The following is a 22,771-nucleotide window of genomic DNA, read 5'->3' on the forward strand; positions in this document are numbered from 1 at the left end:
TCACATGTGTAATCATATCACTTGGGAATTGCTAAGTTCAGGGCCAATTTGGTATATAGAATGAGAAATTTGTTTTGTTTTGTTTATTGAAAGAGGCTCAGTCTTGAAGGACAAAGGACTTTTAGGGTTATACAGCTCATTTTCCTGTTGCTGGGTTCAATGCACAATACTTCAGAGAAAGAAAAACTAGTCAGTAGAAAATTAGATCATTAGTAGATGTCATGCATATTGGGCCTTATGCTTTTTTATAAATAAGCTTTCAATTGGGTATAATTCTAGGCCATATCTAGAAATTCAGTATATTCAGTTCATCCTTCGATTAAATCTACAAAAAGCGGGCATGGTGGCACAAGCCTTTAATCCTAGCATTCAGGAGAATTTGAGACCAGCCTAGTCTACAGAGTGAGTTCCAGGCTAGCCAGAGCTACATAATGGGATTCCATGCAAAAGAAAAAAAAGTCTAATAAAGGAAGATTCTTACTGAATGCTATATACCTCTCCAGCCAAATCTCTGGTTGTCCTTTTAACGTTGGGGAATTACACTCTGGGAAAACGGTTTAAATAAGAGCACTGTGGTATTTCATGGACACTGTAGTGAGGCACTGCAGATCTCTCACAGTACGAAGTGTGTTTGGTGGGGGAAACAGTACAAACTCGATAGATACATAGGTAGGTAGGTAGGTAGGTAGGTAGGTAGGTAGGTAGGTAGGTAGACAGACAGACAGAGAGATAAGTAGGTAGACAGACAGGCAAGCAGACAGACAGAGAGAGAGATATTTACAAAGAGAAAAATGCTAAAATGTTCACATTGACTATTTTTAGCTAAGGAGCCAGCCATCCTCATTTTTGCCGTATATGTTTTAAAATATATATTATGAATGTGTGCATGTGCATGGAGGACATTAGGTGTCATGTTCTGTTGCTCTCACCCGAGTTCTTTGTTGAGGAGAAGAGGTCCTCTGAACCTGGAGCTAGGTTGGCTCCCAGCCCTAGCCATGTGCGGCACATAGCCACATCCATCTTTTTATGTGTGTCCGGGGATCTGGCAGGTCCTCATGTCTGTATAGCAAGCACTTTTATCCACTGAGCCATCTCTCCAGCCCATTTCATACTTTTTAACTTTTAAGAAAAAAAATGGATAGGAAAAAATTACTAATGTGTAGTGTAAAACTATAGCATGGGATGATGACATATAAGAGAATTGTTCAGGCTGGATGTGGTGTGCACACCTGTTATCCCAACTACTAGGGCAACTAAAGGAGAGCAGTTGTAAGTTCACGGATACAGAGTCTTGATTATTAAACTAAAACCCTGAGTCTGTTTCCTAGTGCCACACCTATGTACACATACCAAAGAATGGTTCAATAGTTGAAGTAATCTTTCTTGAACTACCAAGTGGCCCTAGCACAGGACCCAGCAGAATCAGTAGAATGTGGAGTAAGATAAGTAAGAGCACTTATGAGGAAAATACACATAAAGTGGGAGGCTGAGCTGTGTCAGCCCCTCGAGCAGAAGTAGAGCTGTTCATAACTGAGCGCTGAAGGACATTCGGAGAAGGTGCAATTGGCCTACGCCTCTTCCCGTCCCAGCAGGACAGGAAGCCAAGATGGGAGAACACTTGTGCTGGGCCTAAAAAAAACATTTAACTTTTATCAGAAAACAAGCAGGGAGCACTAAAGGTTTCTGAACAGGGAAATAATATGATTAAAGCAGTGTTTTTCTAAAACACTTGGAAAGTAACAGGCTGGAGACAGGATCACCAGCAATAAATAGACTAAAACTAATGTTAATCTTGTTAGCTGCACACACTTCTCTAGCATTTGGGGGGCTGATGTGGGAGGATCCCCAGTTCTAAGCCATCCTGGACTATACACATATCTTGTCTTTAAAAACTAATCTAGAGTGGAATGTATTGTGTTGCTGTGTAGTCAAGAATGACTGAATTTGCAATCCTCCTGCCTCCACTTCCTCACAAGTGCTGGGGTTAAAGTACACACTCCACCATTCAATGCTGGACTTAAAACAAAAGGTTTTATGCATTCTAGGCAAACACTCTGCCTGTTACATCTCCAGCCCTGAAACCATATTTTATGTTTGTGAGGTGCTTTTGTGTGTATTTTGTTTTGTCTTTAGAGACAGCTCTCCTAAGCGGCTCAGGCTGGCTTTAAACTAGTGATGCCTTGGCCTCCTAAGTGTTAGAATTACAGGACTGTGCTCCCTGTCTTGTTTCCTGTCCTAATTTTTTATTTATTGCTTTATGAAAACGGGTTTTACCGTGTAGCTGTGCGTGGCCTGGAACTCACTCTGACCAGGCTGGCCTCAGACTTCCTGTTGTTCTCTTACTTTGTCTCTCAAATGCTAGGATTACAAATTCCAGCCCTACACCTGGCTTTACAGCTGTAAGAAAATCATAATTACCAAAATAGAAACACATTGGTAAATGCTACTTATGGGGGGACTATTTAAAGAAACATGCCTAAATGTTAACAGTAGCTGGTGTTAGTAATAGGAAACAGATTTTTGTTGTTGTTTTATAAATTTACTGCTTTTTACTGCTATGCAAATGTGTTACTTCTGAATTAAAATGTAAACTAAACAAAATGTTTAGTAAATCTCAGTGGAAGGGTCTCTGTTGAGATAACCATACATACAGTTTTCCAGGAAGCTAGTCAGATGCTGAACATTAGATAGACTGACTTTAAGAAAGGAGTTGGGCTTTTTGTTTGTTTTGTTTGTTTTCTTCGCTCTGTTTTGTTTCTGCGGTGCTGGGATTGAATACAGAGCCTTGCACGTGCTAGGCAGATGCTGTGCTGTAGAGCTGCAATCTCAATGCTGATTTAAAGTGGGAGTCAACAAAAGTATGTGCTGTGCCTGGGAACTCCACAGACAGTGGCAGTGCCTTATGTAGAGGAGCCAGGTTCTCAAGTCTTCTCAGCGGACACTTCTCATCAGCAGGGGTGTGAAGTAGCCCCCCCTTTTCATTGCTGGCAGCAGGACAGAACTCTTGTTGAACCACTGGAATCAGGTCAGGTTACTGCTAATAAACAGGAAGCAGAAGAAAAGTGAATGCCTTTATCTTGGTCTAACTGGTAGACACAGGGGCCCATGGCCTGTCTCTGGTCTCTGGTGTAGAATGTGCCTCCAGCATTCGAGAGCCCATCACAGCTGCTATGAAGGAAAATCCAAACATAAGTAGAAACTAAAGCATTCTTTTCTTTTCATAATCTTTCTAATAACCTTACACACACCCACTGTAGCTCTTCTTTTCTAATCCTAGGCAGTAGTAATGTTGGGGACACGCTCCCCACTGGGCAGCTGTCCAACATCCCGTGGCGTCGAGCAGGTGTAAAGTACACCAACAATGAAGCCTACTTTGATGTAGTCGAAGAGATAGATGCGATTATAGATAAATCAGGTAACTATGTACATGTGGTCTTCTGGGGAAAACTTCAGTCAATACAAGTTGAATGGAAAACTGAAATAAATCCCTTAGCAGGAGTTTTTCAGCAGAGAAACATTCATTTTCTATGATGTATAAATTCTTTTGTTCTGCCCAAAGGCTACATGTAATTATCACAACTACTGGTTGAGATATTGCCAGATGTTTCTAAGTCCCTCTTGCAGTTACTCATCTGACAGGTATTACATATCTGTGGTACCCATGCTTCTCCACTCTGTATAGCGTTCCTGCTAAAGGCCTCTTCCGGTTGGTTTTAACCAGAGAAAGCATTGGTGGTAAATATTAGAATCATAAAGTTTCATTTTTGAAACCTCTTATTCTATGCTCACAATGTATACACAAAACCACTGAGACTCAGAACTGTGTGACCTGCTCAGCCCCATACAACTAGTTGGTATATGGGAATGGGTGACAGGTATTGTCTTGTCTTCTCCCCACTCTAGCCCAAGCCTATAACTTAGTCCATTATGTGAAACCTGCTTCATCTTTAAATTGTGTCAAAATACTTTAAACTTCTGTCCAAATAACCTTACACAGTTGACTCTCTAAAGGTTTGATCTTTCTTAGAATAATTATACTCTAGCTAGTTAGGTGTAGCCAGTAAGAAACTGTTGAAACTGGTGTAATAGGTCTGAATCCATCCTCTGTCCTCTCACCTGTCAGTGAGGTGCACAGCCTGTGAGTCTGACAACCAGAATGTATTTCCATTTCTAGATACAGTGATAGCTCTAGAGAGGACCCAGATTCCATTAAGGTTATCAGCTTTTTCTTTCTTTAGGATCTACAGTCTTTGCAGAAATTCAAGGTGTCATTGATGCTTGCATTAAGCTGTCTGGAATGCCTGATCTCTCTCTCTCTTTCATGGTAAGTTATGATCTGTTCTATAGTCCCTTGTATGCATAATACATTTGAAATGCTAAATGATGTGATAATTGCTGAAATAAAATTGTTATCTAAAATTTTACTTATGTCGTATTTATGTGTGTGTCTGACTTGGCATGCATTTGCCAGGGCAGACATGTGGCGATGAGAGAACAACTTCTAGGAATTGATGGTCTCCTTCTACCATGAGGATCCTAGAGAGCAAACTCAGATCCTTGGGCTTGGAAACACCCTCTACCTTCTAAGTCCAGCCCTGGAGTGTATATGTTAGGTTACAAAGGATTATCTCAGGAATATTCCTAGCATAGCTTTCCAGACAGTAGTTGACAGGTGAACATGGCCTTGATGGAAAGGTCAGAGAGATGTCTTCACCTAGAATATGCTAGAACTGGCTGTGGATTCGCTGTCTGGCTTTTGTGTCTCCACTGTCGTTTTTCCTGAGGATTGGCTTTGCTTGTGCAGAAGGCCATTGATACTTGCATTGCTTTAGATGACACACTGCTGCAGACAGCGGAGGGAAGTGTGTTCTGCTTCCGTCTCTGTTCCCAGTGTCTCTTGACTCTCTTGAAGCTCCGTTTTCATCGATGGTTCCATAGTTTATTACCCTCAGGGAAAGTGATGTATGTAAAATGTTTGCAAACTCTAACAGGTTACAGCACTGTAAGGTGATTTAGATGTAAATCCTGCTGTCATACTCCTTATAGTCTCTGCATATGGCTTTTTCTCTTCCTTACAGAACCCAAGGCTTCTAGATGATGTCAGCTTCCACCCATGCATCCGGTTCAAACGCTGGGAATCTGAGAGAGTTTTGTCATTCATTCCTCCCGATGGAAATTTCCGACTCATATCATACCGCGTCAGCTCACAAAAGTAAGTTAATGCATCAGCTAGCATTTGCAGACACAGACAATTTGAATAGGATTCCCGGTTCTCATTTCACCTTTACAGTTTCGTGAGTTTATCAATGCTCCTTTAGCCCTGGCTCACGTAGAGACCTAGTGAGAACTGGTAATGATATGTACCCAAAACAGTTAGTGTTTCTGAACCTGGAAGTGTAGAAAAGTAGTGAGAGAGAATAAGTTAAAATCTATGACTAAGAACAAGCCTTTGGACTATGCATGACCTGGGCAAACCAGGAACTCAGTACCATAGTCACTATGGTCTGTAAACTAACAAGACAGGAAACCCTAAGACATCCAAACGACCTGCTTCAAGTCACCGTTCTCTACACTGAGTTTGGGTTTCGAGGTGGTTCTTGTTTTTAAAACGGTGTCTTAACTTGTTATCCAGGCTAGCCTCAAACTCTGGATCCTCCTGCCTCAGCTTCTGCCACCACATTCAGCTTGCATTGAATTTTAAAGTTTAACATTGTCAGCTGTAGATAACTTGTCCCTTAAAATTTCAGAAAACATTGGGGTAATAAAACAAAACTGAAGCTTTTTTCTGAGAAAATATTTCTTAGTGCTTTAAATTTTTTTAATGGGCTCTTTCTTTAATTTTTTTTAAACTATAACCCTTTATCTCAGTTGTTTATATGGTATTTAAAGGAGATTTCTGTTTTGGTTTATGTATTTGTACCATACCATACAGTTCTAGCACATTGGTACCAGAACTTTAATGTGCTCAACAACCCTAGTGCATAGCTTAATCTGCTAGGATCTATGGCCCTGTGGCACAGTTACAGAGATCATGGGACACATACTACATCTAGAGTGGTCCCATTCCTCTCGTTGTATACCTAATGTTCTTTTGTATCTCTCTCTCTCTGTCCTTTTTAGTCTAGTGGCAATCCCAGTGTATGTGAAACATAATATCAGCTTTAAGGAAAACAGCTCTTGTGGTAGATTTGATATAACAATTGGACCAAAACAGAATATGGGAAAAACGATTGAAGGAATCACAGTGACTGTTCACATGCCAAAAGTTGTGCTGAATATGAACCTGACACCAACACAAGGCAGCTATACATTCGATCCAGTCACCAAGGTACAGGCATTTGGAATCAAGAGTGAGACGTGTTCTGCTGTCTGTTTTGTGGTTGTGGGTGGAGGTCATAGTAGTTAGGAAGCAGGATCCTTACCTTGCTTACACATCTTTAGCTAAGGGTTTTCAGAGATCTAGACAAGATGGTTTTCCCTCAGCTCCCTTGCTTCCTGCTTATGTAGGAAACGTAAGTTTTCAGCAGAATAGAGTACTTGATAAATGCGGTGTGCTGTTTTGTTTTTGTTGTTTTGTTTGAAATGGGGGAGAAGAAGGTCTTACTTGTAGCCCAGGCTGGCTCAAAGCTACTTGCCTTTGCTCTATGCTTAGTAAAAAGCATGTTCTACCACTCTTAACTGAGAAGGTGTGATTTTTTTTTTTTTTAAATAAACTCATAGAGCATTTTTGAGACAGTTTCTTGATGTAGTTCTGGCTGTCCTGGAACTCACAGACACTCTTGCCTCTCCTTTCAGAGTGCGGAAGTTAAAGGCATAGGACATTAAAAGATCCTCTAACCTTGGGGCTGGAGAGATGGCTCAGGGTCTAAGAACATACACTGCTATTGTAGAACAGTCGTTTGGTTCCCAAAAACCATGTTTGAGGTACACAGTTGCCTTTAACTCCAGCTCCAGGGAATCTGACACTTTCTTCAGGCCTTTAAGATGTAACATCTTAAGAATTCAAAGAGCCTCTCTGGGGACCCTGTAAGTGTGAGCAGGCGAGTCCACGTCCTCAGTCAGCCCTTCACCAGAACTGCAGCCATGCTTACATCGATTGCTCAGGCCCACACAGGCCATTTTGCTGTAACTGAACGTTTAGTGATTAGAACAGAAGCCAATTGTCTGTTCCAGGCTTCTCCTGTTTTCCAAGACACTGCTTCATTTTGTGTAGTTTATACCATCTGCTGACCTCTGAGCATGTCTGTAACACAGTTCAGATTTTTTTCTCATGTCTTTTTAAGGTACTAGCATGGGATGTGGGGAAAATTACTCCACAAAAGCTCCCAAGTCTTAAAGGACTGGTAAATTTACAGTCAGGAGCACCCAAGCCAGAAGAGAACCCAAACCTCAACATACAGTTCAAGATCCAGCAGCTTGCTATTTCAGGTAACAACACACTTGCTGTGCATTGTGGGGAATTGGGGATAGGAGTGTAGAAAAGCTAACACAGGAGCAGCAGCAGCCATTTGGGAGCACAGCTTATCTGACGCTCTTCCATCACACATACCTCACCTCGCCTTCATTCAAGAGTTGGAGAAACTGTCATTTGTGTTCACGAAAGTGGAATTAGCTCGTTTCGTGAGCGTGTTTCTGTCCACAGGGGCATCTTAACTAAGGCCATGCTCCCTAGAGGACAGCATGTGGGTACTAGAAAAGGGATATTGTTTCCAAAATGATGAATGGAGCACTGTGCAGGGCACATGGAGGGCACAGCGTTCATTGCCAAACAAGTACTGCATTATTACTCGGGTAGTAATTATTTGTTTCATTCTTTTTGACACAGGCTTAAAAGTGAACCGCTTGGACATGTATGGTGAGAAGTATAAGCCATTTAAAGGAGTCAAGTATATCACAAAGGCCGGAAAGTTCCAAGTGAGGACATGAGAAGAGGCCAGACTTGCTCAAGATCAGTTTGTTTTGCAAGTGTCATTGCGGTTTCTTACTATTAGGTACCAAGTGGGTGGGAATAATATAGAGCATCTGGGTCAAGCTACCCTGCTAACAAAGTTGCTTAGTAATGATGTAGGCTCCTCAGGAGCTTTAAGCTAAGGAAAGTTTTCTAAAGACTTAGCTTATTTTGTATCTTTTCACTTAGGAAAAGGTTTAGGTGATTTTTTTCCATGGGGGCCACCAGCTGAATGCTGCCCATGGTAACAGTCAAGGCAGAAGGCTACAGTGATAACCTCTCTCCTAAAGCAAGTGAACTGGTCTCATCTTCCAGCAGGAACTGTCTCAGTCTATGAGGTGTCAGCTGTAGCCAAGGGTCACACCTTCTGATCTTAGCCATCTCAATCAGTGTCTGTCCCAAGAGAGGAGATTGCCCCACCCCAAGAAGTTTACAGAAAACTGCCTCTTCAAGTGTTTGCCTTACTCAGCTTTTCACTTGTGCCATTAAGCAAGCACTGTAGCAAAAGCCACTTCCACATGGCCCAGGCAGGGAGCCCTGCAGCTCCATGCTCCATTCTCACTGTACTTGGTATTATATTTTTTATAAATAAGATTTTTATGTAAAGCTCAGATTTTGATTTACAAGGACCTTGCTGCAGTAAATATTCCATCAATCTTGTGCCACCAGTTCAGCTGTTAGATAGCACAGTCAAATCATTTGCATCAAAAGGGCAAATACTTTATTAAGATAATGAAAGGGAACACTACTTCTGCTGTTAGGCACAAGTGTCTGTGCTTTTAAACAAATTCAAGTAGTAAAAGAGAAAATCAAGCAAAACCTTTGCCATTCTCGTGTTTTATTAAAGCTTTATTTGGTGCCACTAACCTAGTTAGCTTGAAACCCCAGTTTAACAAAGGGAAGGAAACATGCATTTCACTGTTACTCTTCTCCATCTTTTATGCTGTTGTTCTTAAGTAGTTGAGTTTGCCTGTGTGCCTGCAGAGCGCCTTTTCGTACACCATACATTGCAAGGCCAAGGGGATAACACCTTCTCCAAACTGTCAAATGTGGAGGAAGCACTTAGTGTGTCTGCTGAACTGTGTACATGGAAACAGTAACAATTTATACTAATTGATCTTTACACTTGGAAGCCGGTCCTTCTGCGTCTTCGTTTGGAAATCCTTGTGCAGTGATTTTGCCTCATCACACAAAAGAAAATGGAGGAAGACAAAAATGGTCGCCCTTCCTAGCCCCTTGTCCTTTGTCCTTCCTTCCCTTGCTAGGTCACGTCCTAGGCCCGCTCCATGTTGGAGTGCCAACGATGCGGTAGCTCTGCTGCTGTGGCCCCATCTAACAAGGCCAACTGTTGCAAAACTTCAAGGAGACACTTCTTGAGTAACCAACTGATTGACAATTTTAAGTCAAAATACAAAATATCTATTCCCTTTGACTAAGATTGGTTATCCACTTCTAGTTTTACGATCTTGTTCCACCTCCAAAGCAATCACACCAGTTCTAGTTCTTCACAGTTCTTTACCTCACAACCATACCTAGAACGCACAGCTTCCTTGCTGTGCAGTCCTCTTGTCTGTCAGAGTAGAGTATATACCAAGTGTCTTGTGTCCAGGAATTTCTGCTAAAGTAGCTAATCAGACTGCATTCCTTTACTGTTAAGTTGTTGTATTTATTAATTTGACAGAACTCAATAAGCCCTTTCTCTAGTTCTGACCATAATGTCAATAAATATATGAGAGCAACCCACTGATTTTTAGGTTTGATTGTTAGTGGAATAGTCTCATATTCAGGCTGTATTAACCGGCTACACTGGATGAGTTTCTTCTGTATCATAAAGTGTTACAGTTGCCTGAAGGACATTCAAGAGTCTTCTTCCTGAATAGAGCAATCATAGCCATTCATCTTCTAAAGTATTCCCTTTCCGGTCACATGATAAAAATGCTCAAAGCTACCTTCCTTACCACTTCAGTATAGACCCAGAATACCCAGTCTTAAAAGGTTTTTCAAACATGAAGGTTAATCCAGCATATTCTCTTTTCCTGTTGTTATTAAGAAATCATAGTCCAAGAATAAATAAAACAAATACTTATTTTCTGTGTGAGGTAGCCACCCAATCCCCCACTGGAATTCAGCTGGTAGCTTAATGGTGCTACAGAAGAATCCTGGAAATAAGCTTGTCTTATTGTCCTTAAAAGCAACTGGTTTTTTTTTTTTTTTTAAAACCACAAACAAAAAAACAAAACTGCAGTGTCTGAGGTACACACCAGTAAGCACGGTGAACAGCAGTGGAGGAGGACTCAGGGACCTGTGAGTCCACTCAGCAGCCATGGAGCTGCCGTCCACTCCAAGTCAGTGTAATGTAAGTTCACCCTGCGGTAGTACTTAACCTTTTCATTTTCCTTCTTCAGGTCTAGAAAATTAGGCAAAAAGCAACTTTTTTGTTTTAGTCAGTATTTCCTCAAACAAGAGGGCTGTGTCCTCAAAGCTAGTTCTGCCTCACGGCCATAGCTATGTACTAGGGTCGTGAACAAACAAAAATGTCCCTCACATTTCACAGCTTCGGCTTCTGGAGGGATGGGGTGTTCTCTAATAGCTAAAATCTTCTAAAGTGAGGCCACTCTAGCCAGAGGTGCCCTACATTTGGCTGCTTTGCCCACTGGTAACTTGTGACCTCTCCTTCTACTGTATTAGAATACATTAGCCAGAATTGCTACCAAGATTGTCCTTTATCACACCGACCCGCTTATGTTCTACACTACTGTCTAACTCCTTTCTGGATTGGATAAAGTCGTTAGTAAAATAACCTCATTTAGAGCATTATTCATATAAATGTACTTTATTGTTTTAAACAGAACGAAAGAAGAGGCAGAAAACATTTGCATGTAAGTCCTAGCTTATAAATGTAGTTTTTAGTGGTGGCATCTCTAACACGTCGTTCAGGGACTGTTTCCTTTTGCCTCCTTGTACTGTGAGCACTGACACTTGAGAAAAGCACATCTGGCGGACATATGTCTCCAGAACTGGAAGAACTTGGAGAGCAAACATTTTTCTTAATTCCTCTAAGTAATCTTTAGTAAAACAAAAGATGATCTTTGGCATAGATTCATACTTTAAAGGCATTGATATGCATTTATATCAGGTAAGCAACTATACAGATCTGCTGAGAGCTTTCAAAAGAATCTGTTATCAGCTGAAAGGAAATAGGGGAAGCCTGAGTATTCAGGGTCAACTTAAGATTTGCAAGTTCAGTGTTGGGGTCAACATACTAGATGTGGGAAGAACATCCAGGAAGGTCTTAGTCCTGTATTCACCTGGTTCTTGATTTCTGGAAGAAGCATCCATGCGCTAGGAAATGCTTATACAGCCGAGGTAAATGCAAAAATGAGTAAAGTCACTTTTTCACTAACTTTGCCCAATAGGAAACATGCCTTTCTGATAAGTAGATACCATACTCTTTATTCTTGAATACTTTATATTGAGAGAAGGTTGTAGTTGGTTAAAAGCAACTGGGAACTATAACTTCCTACTGATTTTTCCCTAGCAGCACCAGAATTATATTCTGCAAATGCTATTCTCCCTTACATAGGAAATATCCTTCAGACAAAATTGCCTTTCCATTCAGTCTCTTAAGAGCTTAATTTTGAATGGACTTTTCAAAGTTACAAGCAAAGTCAAGTGTGGTGGTAGGAGCTAAGAGGCTGACACAAGTAGATGACTTGAATCCAGAAGTTCAAGACTAGCCTGGACAACATAGAGAGACCCAGTCTCAAAATTAAAAAAAAAAAAAAAAAAAAAGTGGGGGATGGAGAGATTGCAGACACACACACCTATGATCTTTAAAGTCTTGTTTAAGAAGCACATAGAGGAAGACTGCCCAAGCCTAGGATGATTTGGTTAAAAGTAAATGCAGCATTTCAGCTCAGAAATTAAAAAAGAAAGTAAAAGCTAAGGATGAATGCTAAGGCCTCAGCACAGACCTCTACTGGCAGTGACAAGCATAGAAAACCTGGGAGTGGCCCCACTGGGAGGATGGGCAGGATCACACCCAGCTACTCTGCCCCCTCAGTGGCAGAGAGCACCAGTGTGTTTACATGATGGTTACCTTGGCAACCAAGCAAGGCAGGATGTGAGAAGGGAAGTTTCCATAACACATACTAGTGAGGGGCATGGTAAAGACAGAAGAGTGATTTCCTCCTAACAGTGAAAGTTGGTTTTCCATTGTGCGGAACTAGGAATACATGGGGAGAAAGTGGGAAATGGATCCAGGCTGTGCAAGCTGGAACTCCCCAGAGACCACCTTTTCCTGCAGCAGTGATGCACAGCCCAGGGAAGATGGGCAGGGTCAGCAGCAAAGGGGAAACCCAAAATCACTTTGGAAGCACAGTTATTTACTGACTCGCCTCAGTTCTAGGTCTCGAGAGCCTAAAGGGGGGAAAGGCAGCCAGTGAACCATAAACACAGAGAGAAATGTCCCAGGGCAGAGCAGGGCTTCCTGCTAGTGTTCACGCTTATTCTGAGCTTATGTAAAATCCTTGGGAGAGTGCACAGAGTAACTGAAAGTACAGGGTTTGTAGAGAGACACTTCAAAGTGTCCATGACAAGAGTATAAATGTTTTTTCTATGTGAAGAGGCCCCATTCCTTTCTGGTGTGTGAAACCAGGGATTGATTTTCCACCCCTGGCAACTCTGAATGGCTTCTGAAGCTCAAGATGGTCACCTCCTCATTAGCAGAGGTCTGTGTACCAGCCAGGTCTGACCAGGTGCCTACTGGTACCAGGGAGTCTTTCTGACCCAGCGCAGAGTAAATCCGGCGTCTGTTCGAATCTTGATTGAAGCAGCTTCGGCCTCTCGCACAGTCTCTTTCACAGACTGCATGAGGTTCTGGGCATTATGAACCAGCATCTCTGTGGCCTGCAGGAGAGGAGCCCTGTTACCATAGCCTCCAATGCAGAGCTGCCTGCAAGCTGCCATGAAGCCAGGAGTGGGCTGCAGCTGACCCCTGCACCGGACCCCCTCCATCTCCGCTGGCTTAACTACACAAACAGGGCAATGTTTATACGATTTGACTTGTACACCAGTAACTGCACTGTGTCTCTGTATGGCTGGCAGCATGTACTCACTCCTGGTTTTCAGAGGCGCTGTTCTTTCAGGACTCTGCTATGTCCTCTACCTACAACACTTTTCTTCCAAGTAAGCCAGGCTCCCCCTCCAGCATTCTTCAGATCTTAGGGAACCATACATTAAATAACACACCACTAAACTCTTAGCACTTTACTTGAAGTTACTGTTTTTCTTCATAAAATCCATCACTAACAATGGAGTGCTGTATATTATACCTAGATTGCTTGGGGTGGGTTTTGTTCTCTTAGTTGGCGTTGGGTTCTGGGGAGACGGTAGTGTGGTTCCAATTATCTGTCTGTCTTTAAGCTCCACAGGGCAGAGATTTTTGTTGGCTTTTTCACTGCTCTCTATTTAGTACAGGGGGCATTTCATAAACAATGAATGGAAATGATCAACCCAGTCAACCCTTAACACAGGACTAGAGGATGGGAATAGCTGGCTGGCTGCCCACACCCAGACAACCCAATCATTCAGTTAAATCACTCAATCGGGTTTATTTGTTAGATGTACAGTGTTCTGCCTGCATGTATGCCTACAGGTCAACCCATGGAAGAACAGCCAAGTGCTCTTAACCTCTGAGCCACCTCTCCAGCCCAACTCAATCATTCCTTAGGGCAGCAGGTCTAACTGGCTGTAAGTTGTAGATCTTTTGAGGATTTAAGGAAGGCCATGGGGTTGGAGGGCCGGGGGGTCCATGTCACATGAGTGAAACATATGCATAAAGTTCAGAGGACTCTGGGAGAAGTACCTAGAGTCTAAGCTCCAAACATCGGTCCTCTTCCTTCTTAGGAAGGAAGGGTCTCAGGAAAGGCTGACTTCGACCCTTGCCAGCCTAACTCACACAACAGTCAGGTTCCAGCTCAAGACTCTTCACTTGTGTCCTGAGTTTGCTCCAATCTACCACACTGTTTCTACTTCTTTTTTTTTTTTTAATTTAATGGAACACATAGTCCCAACACGCATTTTGTTAAATAATTAAGTTGATATGATTTAGCATGGATCTTAGTCTTGCCCTTCCTTTCCCACCTTCTCCTATTGGCAAAAGACACCCTGCCAAAGAAAGCAACCCAGTGCCCAACTCTGCTTACAAACTATGGACGTTAGGGATTTTGAAGATGCCCCCGGGTGGAGATGGGAACTGCTGATTAAAGCAACTGTAGTGTAAACATCAGTGGGGCAGCAGGAAGCCTCTCCTCCCTGTAAACATCAGTGGAGCAGCAGGAAGCATCTCCTCCCTGGTTCCTCAGGTACCCATAGCCTCTGTAGAGCAGAGCAGTCAGTCCACCTAACGGGGATTCATTGTCTCTCTCATTTTAACCTTTAAAATAATGATGGCCTCTGTAGGCAATGCTGCCAAGGTGTACTCTCTACCATGAGATCAGGAGTGTAACTCAGAGGAGGGCCCACCAGAGGGGAGAGAAGGAAGAGAGGGCTGCTGACTCTCAGTTCAGAGGTCAGTTTGTCCTAAAACTGAAAGGAGGCAGCAAGGAAGCCTGAGGTAGAGAACCCAGCGCAGCGGCACTTACCTGCTCAGACTCCTCGTCACTGATGTTGGTCCGGCCCAGCATGGTGGCCTTCACTGTGGACAGGATTTTGAGCTGGGTGCTTATAGTTGGGATTCGCTCACAGACCTAAAGAGAAAGTTTCATTGGATGTTTGTTGGTTCTCTAGCCCACAAGCTCCTTGGAGGCAGACATACCCAACATTTCCAGTGGATGCATGCAGGAAGTATTAATAAAAAGGCAGCATAAATACACTTGTTTTTATCCCCAGCATCAGTCCTGACCATTTGGTTCAATGCTACTGGGTTAGGAAATAAAACTTTATATCCACACTGCCCTTGCTGCCGCTGCTTTCCCTTCTTGAGTGCCCCTTCCTATTCACCCACTTCCCTCTGCTTTTCCCTCACATCCATCACTCATGCTTCCCACTCAGGTGCTGACTCTTCCCTCCCTCCCCACTCTCGTTCTCTCCTCTCATCCTCCCTGCGCCCCCCGGTCCCATCCCTCCACCCCACTCTCCCCCCACACACAGCCTACTTTCCCAAGTACCTGTAAGAGATTGGTTCTAATCCGCTTATCTGTGCACTGCTTGGCAACCTCCTTGGCCAACCTCGTCACCTCATCAGAGGCCTTGGCGATATCCTTGGCACACTGAATAAGTGCCCGCTTGGTACCACTGCCCCCTCTTACCAGCCGAGACATCTCCGCCATCAGCAGAGCCATGCGCTTGGCTGCTGCGATGATGTCATTGCCCTGGAGAAAAGCAAAGCAGCATGAGCTCTGCCCACACACCAGCCATGTGAGGGAAGGTAGAAGACCAGGAGGAGGCTGCTGCTCTAGCAGCCCTCTGGGAGGCTAGGAAGGGGAAGAATACTGTTGGGGAACTAGAAAGCACTGGAGACAGGAGAGACAGACAGGGCACTTGCCCAGGATTCAGTGAGAATATCTGAGTAAAAGGAAGGACCCAGATATTAGTCTAAAAGGGTAACTTGGTGCCCCAGGCACAGCACTGGACAGGCACTTGAGCATCTCCAGGTTAATTGTGTCAATAACAGGGCTAGAGCCAAGGAGCCACTCACACAGGCACTTTCACTTTATAACAGGGGAGAAAGCAGGGGAGGTGGCCAGAGGGGGGGAGCACAGAGGAGGCTTTCCAGATGCTGAAAGCGCCCTCCACACTTGTAAACAGCGGCCAAGCGCTCAGCTTCACTAGAACAGGAAGTGATTCTCAGCCTAAGTGAGAAACACAGGAGAGCTGGGTGTTCTCTCATCTACACTACTGTGCCCTCGACTGCCTTTGGACCTGCGCAGCCTGAAAGGCACACTATTTTAATCACTCCACATTTCAAAGGTTACAAATCAATTGTTCTGTCCCATCACCTGCGTGAAGCCTCCAGTTAAGGAACGTTCCCCCTAGGAGGGTGCTGAGGGAGATCAAATAAATAAACCTGAGTCAGGCTTATTAATGGCAGTTTATCTGAAATTTGGTATCTGGTTCACTTAAAACTCTCATGGATTATAAATAAGGAAATATTTAAGCAATTTATATTCTTAACTAAAGTTACAGCAACTACAGTGTTAAAACTACCCAAATGGCCAGGCCCCACTCATTTTCCCCTCATGCTCTGAATTCAATTGCTATACAATGCAGTGAGGCACACACAAACCAAGCCACTCGGGGTTCTCTTGCAAAAGCTCCGAGAGCACCATGAACTGCGCATCAGTGTTTTTAAGGCACATAATGTCTCGGGAAATAAACTGAGGCAGAGAACATGGGTTTGGGAGGAAGTCACAGGAGAGGCATGTGTTAGATGAAGCCCTCTGGATCAACTTCCAGTGTAGACCTGAGGTAATTTAGGATTACATGACATTGTTAGAAGACACACAGTGCCAGAGTTAGTTATTACCCACCATCTTCAGGCTTTTTCTTGCAACATGCCATCTTTAAGGAGGGAAAAAAAAAAAAAAGATAACCACTTCTACACCTCAACTCTCCCAATGAACCCAAGGCTCTGTCACCTAGCTGATGGCCTTGAGCTTTCCCTGTGGCCACTTCCAATGCCTGAGAAAGCAGTCCGTGAAACCCCTTCCCTGTGGACTCCCATGAGGGCCAGCATCTGTCACACAGCCAGGTGCAGGCAGCAAGCAGTCCTCCTGATGCTGCCAAAGCTGCTTCTCGTCCTCATCGACTGCTGGGCCGTCAGTGAGGTCAGTGGGGGCCAAGCAAAGCTCAGTGGTCAAGCTAGGGAACTTGTTGCAGTCCCCAATGGCTCCTGAACTAGAAGTCACGGACAAATGCATCTCCAGCCTCCCAGGGAGTTCACAGCTCCAGTAATGGCCAAAAAAAATGGGAAGGAAACAAATTCTTTGGAAAGTGACCCCACTTCTCTCTATTCCACAAACATGAATGCAGTTCAGTCGGGCATCAGCAAACCTATCAAACTTGTGAAGCCAGGCCTAACAACAAGGTGCAGACAGACAGTTGCCCGCCCGGCTCAGACTCACAGGACCCGCACAGATAATGAGTGATGCAAGGTGTCAAGGCTGCACATGGCCGGATGCATTCGGAGCAGCCCCCAACTGGGGCACCCATCAGTACCTTACTAGACCACTTGGTAGCTTCCCGGTGCAAGGACTGAGCCGCGGCCAGAATGGGCTGGTTGACCGGCTGATTAGCTGGCACTAACAGCAGCTCAGGTTCTGAATCGTCTTCCATGTCAGAGGGGAAAGGGAACCCAACAGCATCAGCCGCATCTGCCTCAGCTACAACTCCTATACCCACCTGAGCGGCTGGGAGACCCGGCTTTGTCGATGGCGGGAAGGGTGAGAAACAGGGATAGTGTTAGTAAGAACAACAGGACTCGGGAAATGGAGCTTCAGCTGGTTTAGTTACCAAAGCTTGCCTGGGGTGGGAAAGAAAATGGCGTGCTCTCCGGGAGCCATGGGAACCAAGGTTCAAAGACAGGGACTCAGCCTCCAGCCTAAGTCTCCTTGACAGAAGTGGAGAAATTTGCTCTAGCAAAAGGTCTGCATAGAGGGCAGGTACTTTATCCTTGCTGCTGAAGTTAAACTTGACCAGAATCGCATGTTTCGGGAGCCAAACAACCCAGTAGCCATTACCTTAAAAAGAGTCCCGAGGAGAAAATAAACAGTCATGTAAGCTGTTTGAAGAGAAAAACAGCATCCTCCTAAATCGGTACTCACTATTCCATCTTCCGGGACCCAGCTCTGAGACTCACTGTCTCCTTCAGGATTAGAAGTTCCAGATTAGAAATGCTATGTCAAAGGTAACAGGTAGTAGACCAGGAGACAGAAAACTCAATGTAATGGTGCATGAAGAAGTTTACCAAATTCCCTAACCACTCAGCGACCTATAGGGGCCTGGAGAAGACACTCATCTAGTTCCTATAGCAGTGAAAACACTGTATCTCGAACTGTCTTCCTCTTTGAAACTGCCTTCAGGGACAAAGCTCCCACAGAATCTTACTGCAGCAACGGAAAGCTCCACCTTGTGAGCACAGCCTAGCTCTCCCTTGTGAGCACAGCCTAGCTCTCCCTTGTGAGCACAGCCTAGCTCTCCCTTGTGAGCACAGCCTAGCTCTCCCTTGTGAGCACAGCCTAGCTCTCCCTTGTGAGCACAGCCTAGCTCTCCCTTGTGAGCACAGCCTAGCTCTCCCTTGTGAGCACAGCCTAGCTCTCCCTTGTGAGCACAGCCTAGCTCTCCCTTGTGAGCACAGCCTAGCTCTCCCTTGTGAGCACAGCCTAGCTCTCCCTTGTGAGCACAGCCTAGCTCTCCCTTGTGAGCACAGCCTAGCTCTCCCTTGTGAGCACAGCCTAGCTCTCCCTTGTGAGCACAGCCTAGCTCTCCCTTGTGAGCACAGCCTAGCTCTCCCTTGTGAGCACAGCCTAGCTCTCCCTTGTTGACACAGCTTCCCACCCCAACCTCAGCTCACAGTACACAGATCAGGTAACAGGCGGACTAGGCAAGTAAGTGAGGCCAAGCTCAGAGGAGCCTCATGTGAACCCAAACGGTTGCTTATGAAGAACAGGGACCAAGACGAAAGTGAGGTTTCTACCAAAGACAGGAATCCTAGGGGTTTGGGAAGATAGAGAGAACAGATGCTAAAAACAAGCTGGAATAAAAAGAACGGGAATTGCTTTAATGAAAGGGAGCCATTTATAAAAAAGACTGGTGAAGAAAGGTTGCTTACACCAAGAATCTGTAACCAGGAGGAAATGAGTGTTTACGTGGAGTTTTATTTAAGGTTCCTAAAAGTTTTATCCTAACAATAATCCAAAGGCAGAAGCAGGAAGACCAGGTTGGAGAGCAATGAGTCATGAGACTCTCTAGAGAGACACAAAAACTTTTGAATTAGCAATAGAAATTCTGGGGGGCTAGAAAGATAGCTCAGTGGTTAAAAGCATTAACTACTCTTCTCCAGGACCTGGATTCAATTCCCAGCATCCCCATGATGGTTCACAACCATCTCTAACTCCAATTCCAGGGGATCTGACACCTTCTGGCTTCCATGGGCATTGTACACATGTGGTACACAGATATGCATGCAGGCAAAATACACATATAAAATAAAATCTTAAAAATAAAAATAAAAATAAATCTCAAACAAATAAAATAGTGTTTTATCCTAAACACAAAGCCCACCTCAAAAGAGTGGCAATGAAGTTGGCAGACACAGGGCCAACAAGGAGGGGTTAGGTTACCACCAATCCTTCAACCTAAACTGCCTCAACCAAGGGTCCTCCCCATTCCCTGAAGGAAGGACCAGTTGGCTGCTGCTAAGGTTCAGAGTAACAAGCTTCACAAGGTCAGTGTGACAGATACAAACACTTATTTCTTCCCGACCCGTTCCTAGCTCTCAGTTCCTAGCTTTGTACAACTCAGAACCCAGTGAACTCATGAAATCAGAGCTGGCCAGGACCTGTGAACACACTGGGCATAGTGGGGCAAGTATATGGGTCAATGCTGTCTGACCCTCCATATTCCTAAGATGTTTCCTAAGAGTTTCCTAAGATGAGCAGGCTTATTATAATTACATTTTCTGTGGGGGAAATCGACCCTATTGTCACCCATGCTCCATTCACAGCAGGACTGAGCTACGGGAACTTGGGAGTGTGAGAGACACCACTATCAATAATTCCACAGGTCAGATCCAACACCAGCAAGGCTTCCCTGCCTAGGAACCTGGGCTCCCGCTAAGTCACTGGATTAAAAACAAAGGCCACACTTGACAGTGCTGGCACTTGCCTTTAATCCCAGCACTCAGGAAAAGCAGCAGATGGGTCTCTTGAGTTCCAGGCCAGCCTGGTCTACAGACTGAGTTCTAGGATAGCTAGAGCCACACAAAGAAACCATGTCTTGAAAAAACAACAAACAACAAACAAAAAAACAGAAAGAACAAACCAAGGTCAATTTCTCAGCCTGAAGAAAAAAAAAAATACAACAAAACAAGATGGTTATTTTCTCTGGGAAGTACATTCAGTTGAAGATTTAAAAATAAAAGAATCTAGTGGGAATGCAAGCTAGAGTTCTGGTGCATTACAAACTGCGCTAAGAAGCACAGCCTCACTGGCAGATGAGCAACAGGGCTTCGCTCTAAGCAGGAGAAACAACTACTCATTTCGAGTGCTGGGAAGCAGGTAGGATGTGATCATGGGGTAGGACTGTTTACATCCAGATCTCTGCCCCAGGAATGTTTAGACTTTTAATTCGCTGAGTTGAATGAACACAACTGGAGCTGTCTTGAGTAGAGAGGGAGCTCAAGATGATTCTGAGAAAGAACAAAGCGCACTGCTTCTGCGCTGCCAATCTACCTGCTTCTTAGCGCAAGAACAGAAGGAACCGCACGCATTCCACCTCACAGACCCACAGAAGGAACTTCCACAACGGAGGTTTATCCAACAATGACAAACACTTTCTAAAAAGACCCAAGAAGTCAGGACAGCTGACCCTCTACTGGACAGACGGGAGAAACGTCTTTAGCCACAGACACCCCAGCTTTACTTTTGCCCAGGGAAAGGCAAGCCATCAAACACTAGGACTTCTCCCTAGATCACTGGTAAAAAGAACACACTGCCCAAAACGAGGGAACTGAGCGAGAAGGGAGGTGGACACACCAACGCCCCTGGGAGAGAAGGCTCTCATCCCCAACAGGGAGAGCCTTGAGGCTTACCTTGCTAGACCACTTCCGAGCTTCATCGTGGAGCTGCCTGGCGGCCATCATCATCGGCTGGTTAATCACCTCCCCGGCTTTCTGCTCAGGGAACTCTTCATCCTTCTCTTCTGGTGGGGGTGGCCTGGGTGGAGGGACTTCACCCTCAGGCAGAGGTGGTTTGGGAGGAGCCAGCTCATCAGTTAGCTACAAATGTGAACAAAACAGGGTCCAAGTAAAGCCCTGGGAGCAACTACCAAAATCCAGTCTAGAAAGGACGCCCACACTGACTCCATGTAAGAACACCCACCAGAACCATGAAGGCATCTGTGCAGTATCATTAAAACAGTTTCCCTATCCATCCGTCCGTCCGTCGTCCATCCATCCATCCATCCATCCACCCACCTCTCCAACAAACCAGCAGCTATGTGTTGCTCATATCCCATGGGAGGCACACACAGCATTACCAGATCACAATCCCCAAAGCCCATCCCAGAGAATATGTGAGAGCTGGTTGTCAGGTGCAGTGGAGAGCCTCATTACAGAGTGACTTCCCACCATTGCCTCAGGTTCTACATCTGCCACGTGATCCCTGCGACCCTAACTCTAAATGCCATGACTCAAAGAAGCCACGTACCAGCCATCTCAGCAGCAAGAGCCTCACTGGAAAGAAACATTGGAAACTGGGAACCACCAATCCTACTTAGGTAGAGTAATTAACCAACCTGACTTCTTTTACTGACATGAAATAAGGAACCATACCAAAGGAAGTAGATATAATTATTGTCTTGATAAGCTATTCTTCAAATCAACATATTTCTAAACTATTACTTGGAGTAAATATCTGTATACAAGGTCATTACCGTTTTTGTTTCTAGGATTTATAACAAAAGATACTCCCCAACTAGCTTATTCTTTAATCATGGGAAAATACATTCATGGTACTTAGTGGGAAAGAATTATGAAAAGATTTGAGGGCCTAGAGAGATGGCTCAACAGTTAAGAGCACTTGTTGCTCCACCAGAAAATAGGGGTTCAAGTTCCCAGCACCCACGTGGCTGCTCATAACTATCTAAACTCCAGTTCCAGGGGACCTGACGCCCTCTTCTGGGTTCTGAGGGTACTAGGCATGCAAGCAGTGCAAAGCATCCATACACACAAAATAAAACTGTTTTAAAGATTCAAAATTAGAGTCTAATTTAAAAACACAGAAACAGTTCTTGGTCTGACAAGACAGAAGAGCATTTGCCATGCAAGCATGAAGACCCTAGTTTGATCCCCAACACCCAAGTAAAACACTCAGCATGGTCCAGCAATAGTGGTGCACACCTTTGATCCCTGTACTCAGGAGGTAGAGGGAGGTGGGTCTCTGTGAGTTCAAGGCCAGCCTGATCCACATAGTTAAGTTCCAGGAAAACCAGGATTATGTAGAGAAACCCTAACTCAAAAGACAAAACAAAACAAAGACAGCATCTATCTCAGCATGGTAGTACGTGCTTATAATCCCAGCACTGGGGAAGCAGAGACAAGCAAGGGCTCACTGGCCAAAACGACAAGTCTCATCCCAGTGAGACATCCTGGCTCCGAAGGACAATGCCTAGAGTTGACCTGTCTTCCACAAGAAAATGTACCTGTGTACACGCGCACGCACACACACACACACACACACACACACACACACACACACACACACAATTTTTTAAATAATTTTTAAGAACAAATATTACTTTTGTTACTAAAAGAGAGTAAGTCAAGAACCTAACAAGCTTCTAATTCTGCAATTCTCCCCTTAGCAATTCTCACCACGCATACACAAACTATTTTACGACAAGTCACAGCTCATCAATTCAGCGCAACTGCACTTACCTCTCCTCCATCCTCACCCTGTCTGTCACACAGGCTAATTCTATGTAAGTGCACACACAAGCACTGATGTATGATTCCACTCAATTTAGGAGTAAAAATCAAGATGTGCCTCTAATTAATCACGTAAAAGCTTCGGAAGCCACCTAGAGACAGAGACTGCAGACCTG

The 22,771-nt window shown here is 44.4% G+C and overlaps 2 protein-coding genes across 5 annotated transcripts in view; one reads left to right on the plus strand and one right to left on the minus strand.

Annotated features, from left to right (window-relative positions):
- The window catches only part of Ap3m1 (adaptor related protein complex 3 subunit mu 1), a 28,549-nt gene extending 18,750 nt beyond the window's left edge, over nt 1–9,799 (plus strand). For 2 of the 3 annotated variants that reach the window (XM_006251630.5, XM_006251629.4), the window contains exons 4-9: nt 3,278–3,415; nt 4,239–4,324; nt 5,079–5,212; nt 6,121–6,328; nt 7,284–7,428; nt 7,826–8,767. In XM_006251630.5, coding sequence (XP_006251692.2) covers nt 3,278–3,415; nt 4,239–4,324; nt 5,079–5,212; nt 6,121–6,328; nt 7,284–7,428; nt 7,826–7,926 — 812 coding nt within the window. In that variant the 3' untranslated portion in view covers nt 7,927–8,767. Of the gene's footprint in view, nt 1–3,277; nt 3,416–4,238; nt 4,325–5,078; nt 5,213–6,120; nt 6,329–7,283; nt 7,429–7,825 lie in introns of all 3 variants that reach the window. The other variant, NM_133593.2, reaches the window with a different exon arrangement.
- A 929-nt stretch (nt 9,800–10,728) lies between these two features.
- Nucleotides 10,729–22,771, minus strand: part of Vcl (vinculin) — an 89,823-nt gene continuing 77,780 nt past the window's right edge. The window contains exons 18-22 of one of the 2 annotated variants that reach the window (XM_006251639.5): nt 20,760–20,945; nt 17,168–17,371; nt 15,118–15,321; nt 14,593–14,697; nt 10,766–12,856 (exon numbers count right to left, since the gene is read on the minus strand). In XM_006251639.5, the coding sequence (XP_006251701.3) occupies nt 12,710–12,856; nt 14,593–14,697; nt 15,118–15,321; nt 17,168–17,371; nt 20,760–20,945 (846 nt within the window). In that variant the 3' untranslated portion in view covers nt 10,766–12,709. Of the gene's footprint in view, nt 12,857–14,592; nt 14,698–15,117; nt 15,322–17,167; nt 17,372–20,759; nt 20,946–22,771 lie in introns of both variants that reach the window. The other variant, NM_001107248.1, reaches the window with a different exon arrangement.

The sequence above is a fragment of the Rattus norvegicus genome, chromosome 15, assembly GCF_036323735.1.
Source record: "Rattus norvegicus strain BN/NHsdMcwi chromosome 15, GRCr8, whole genome shotgun sequence".
In the NCBI taxonomy this organism is placed as follows: domain Eukaryota; kingdom Metazoa; phylum Chordata; class Mammalia; order Rodentia; family Muridae; genus Rattus; species Rattus norvegicus.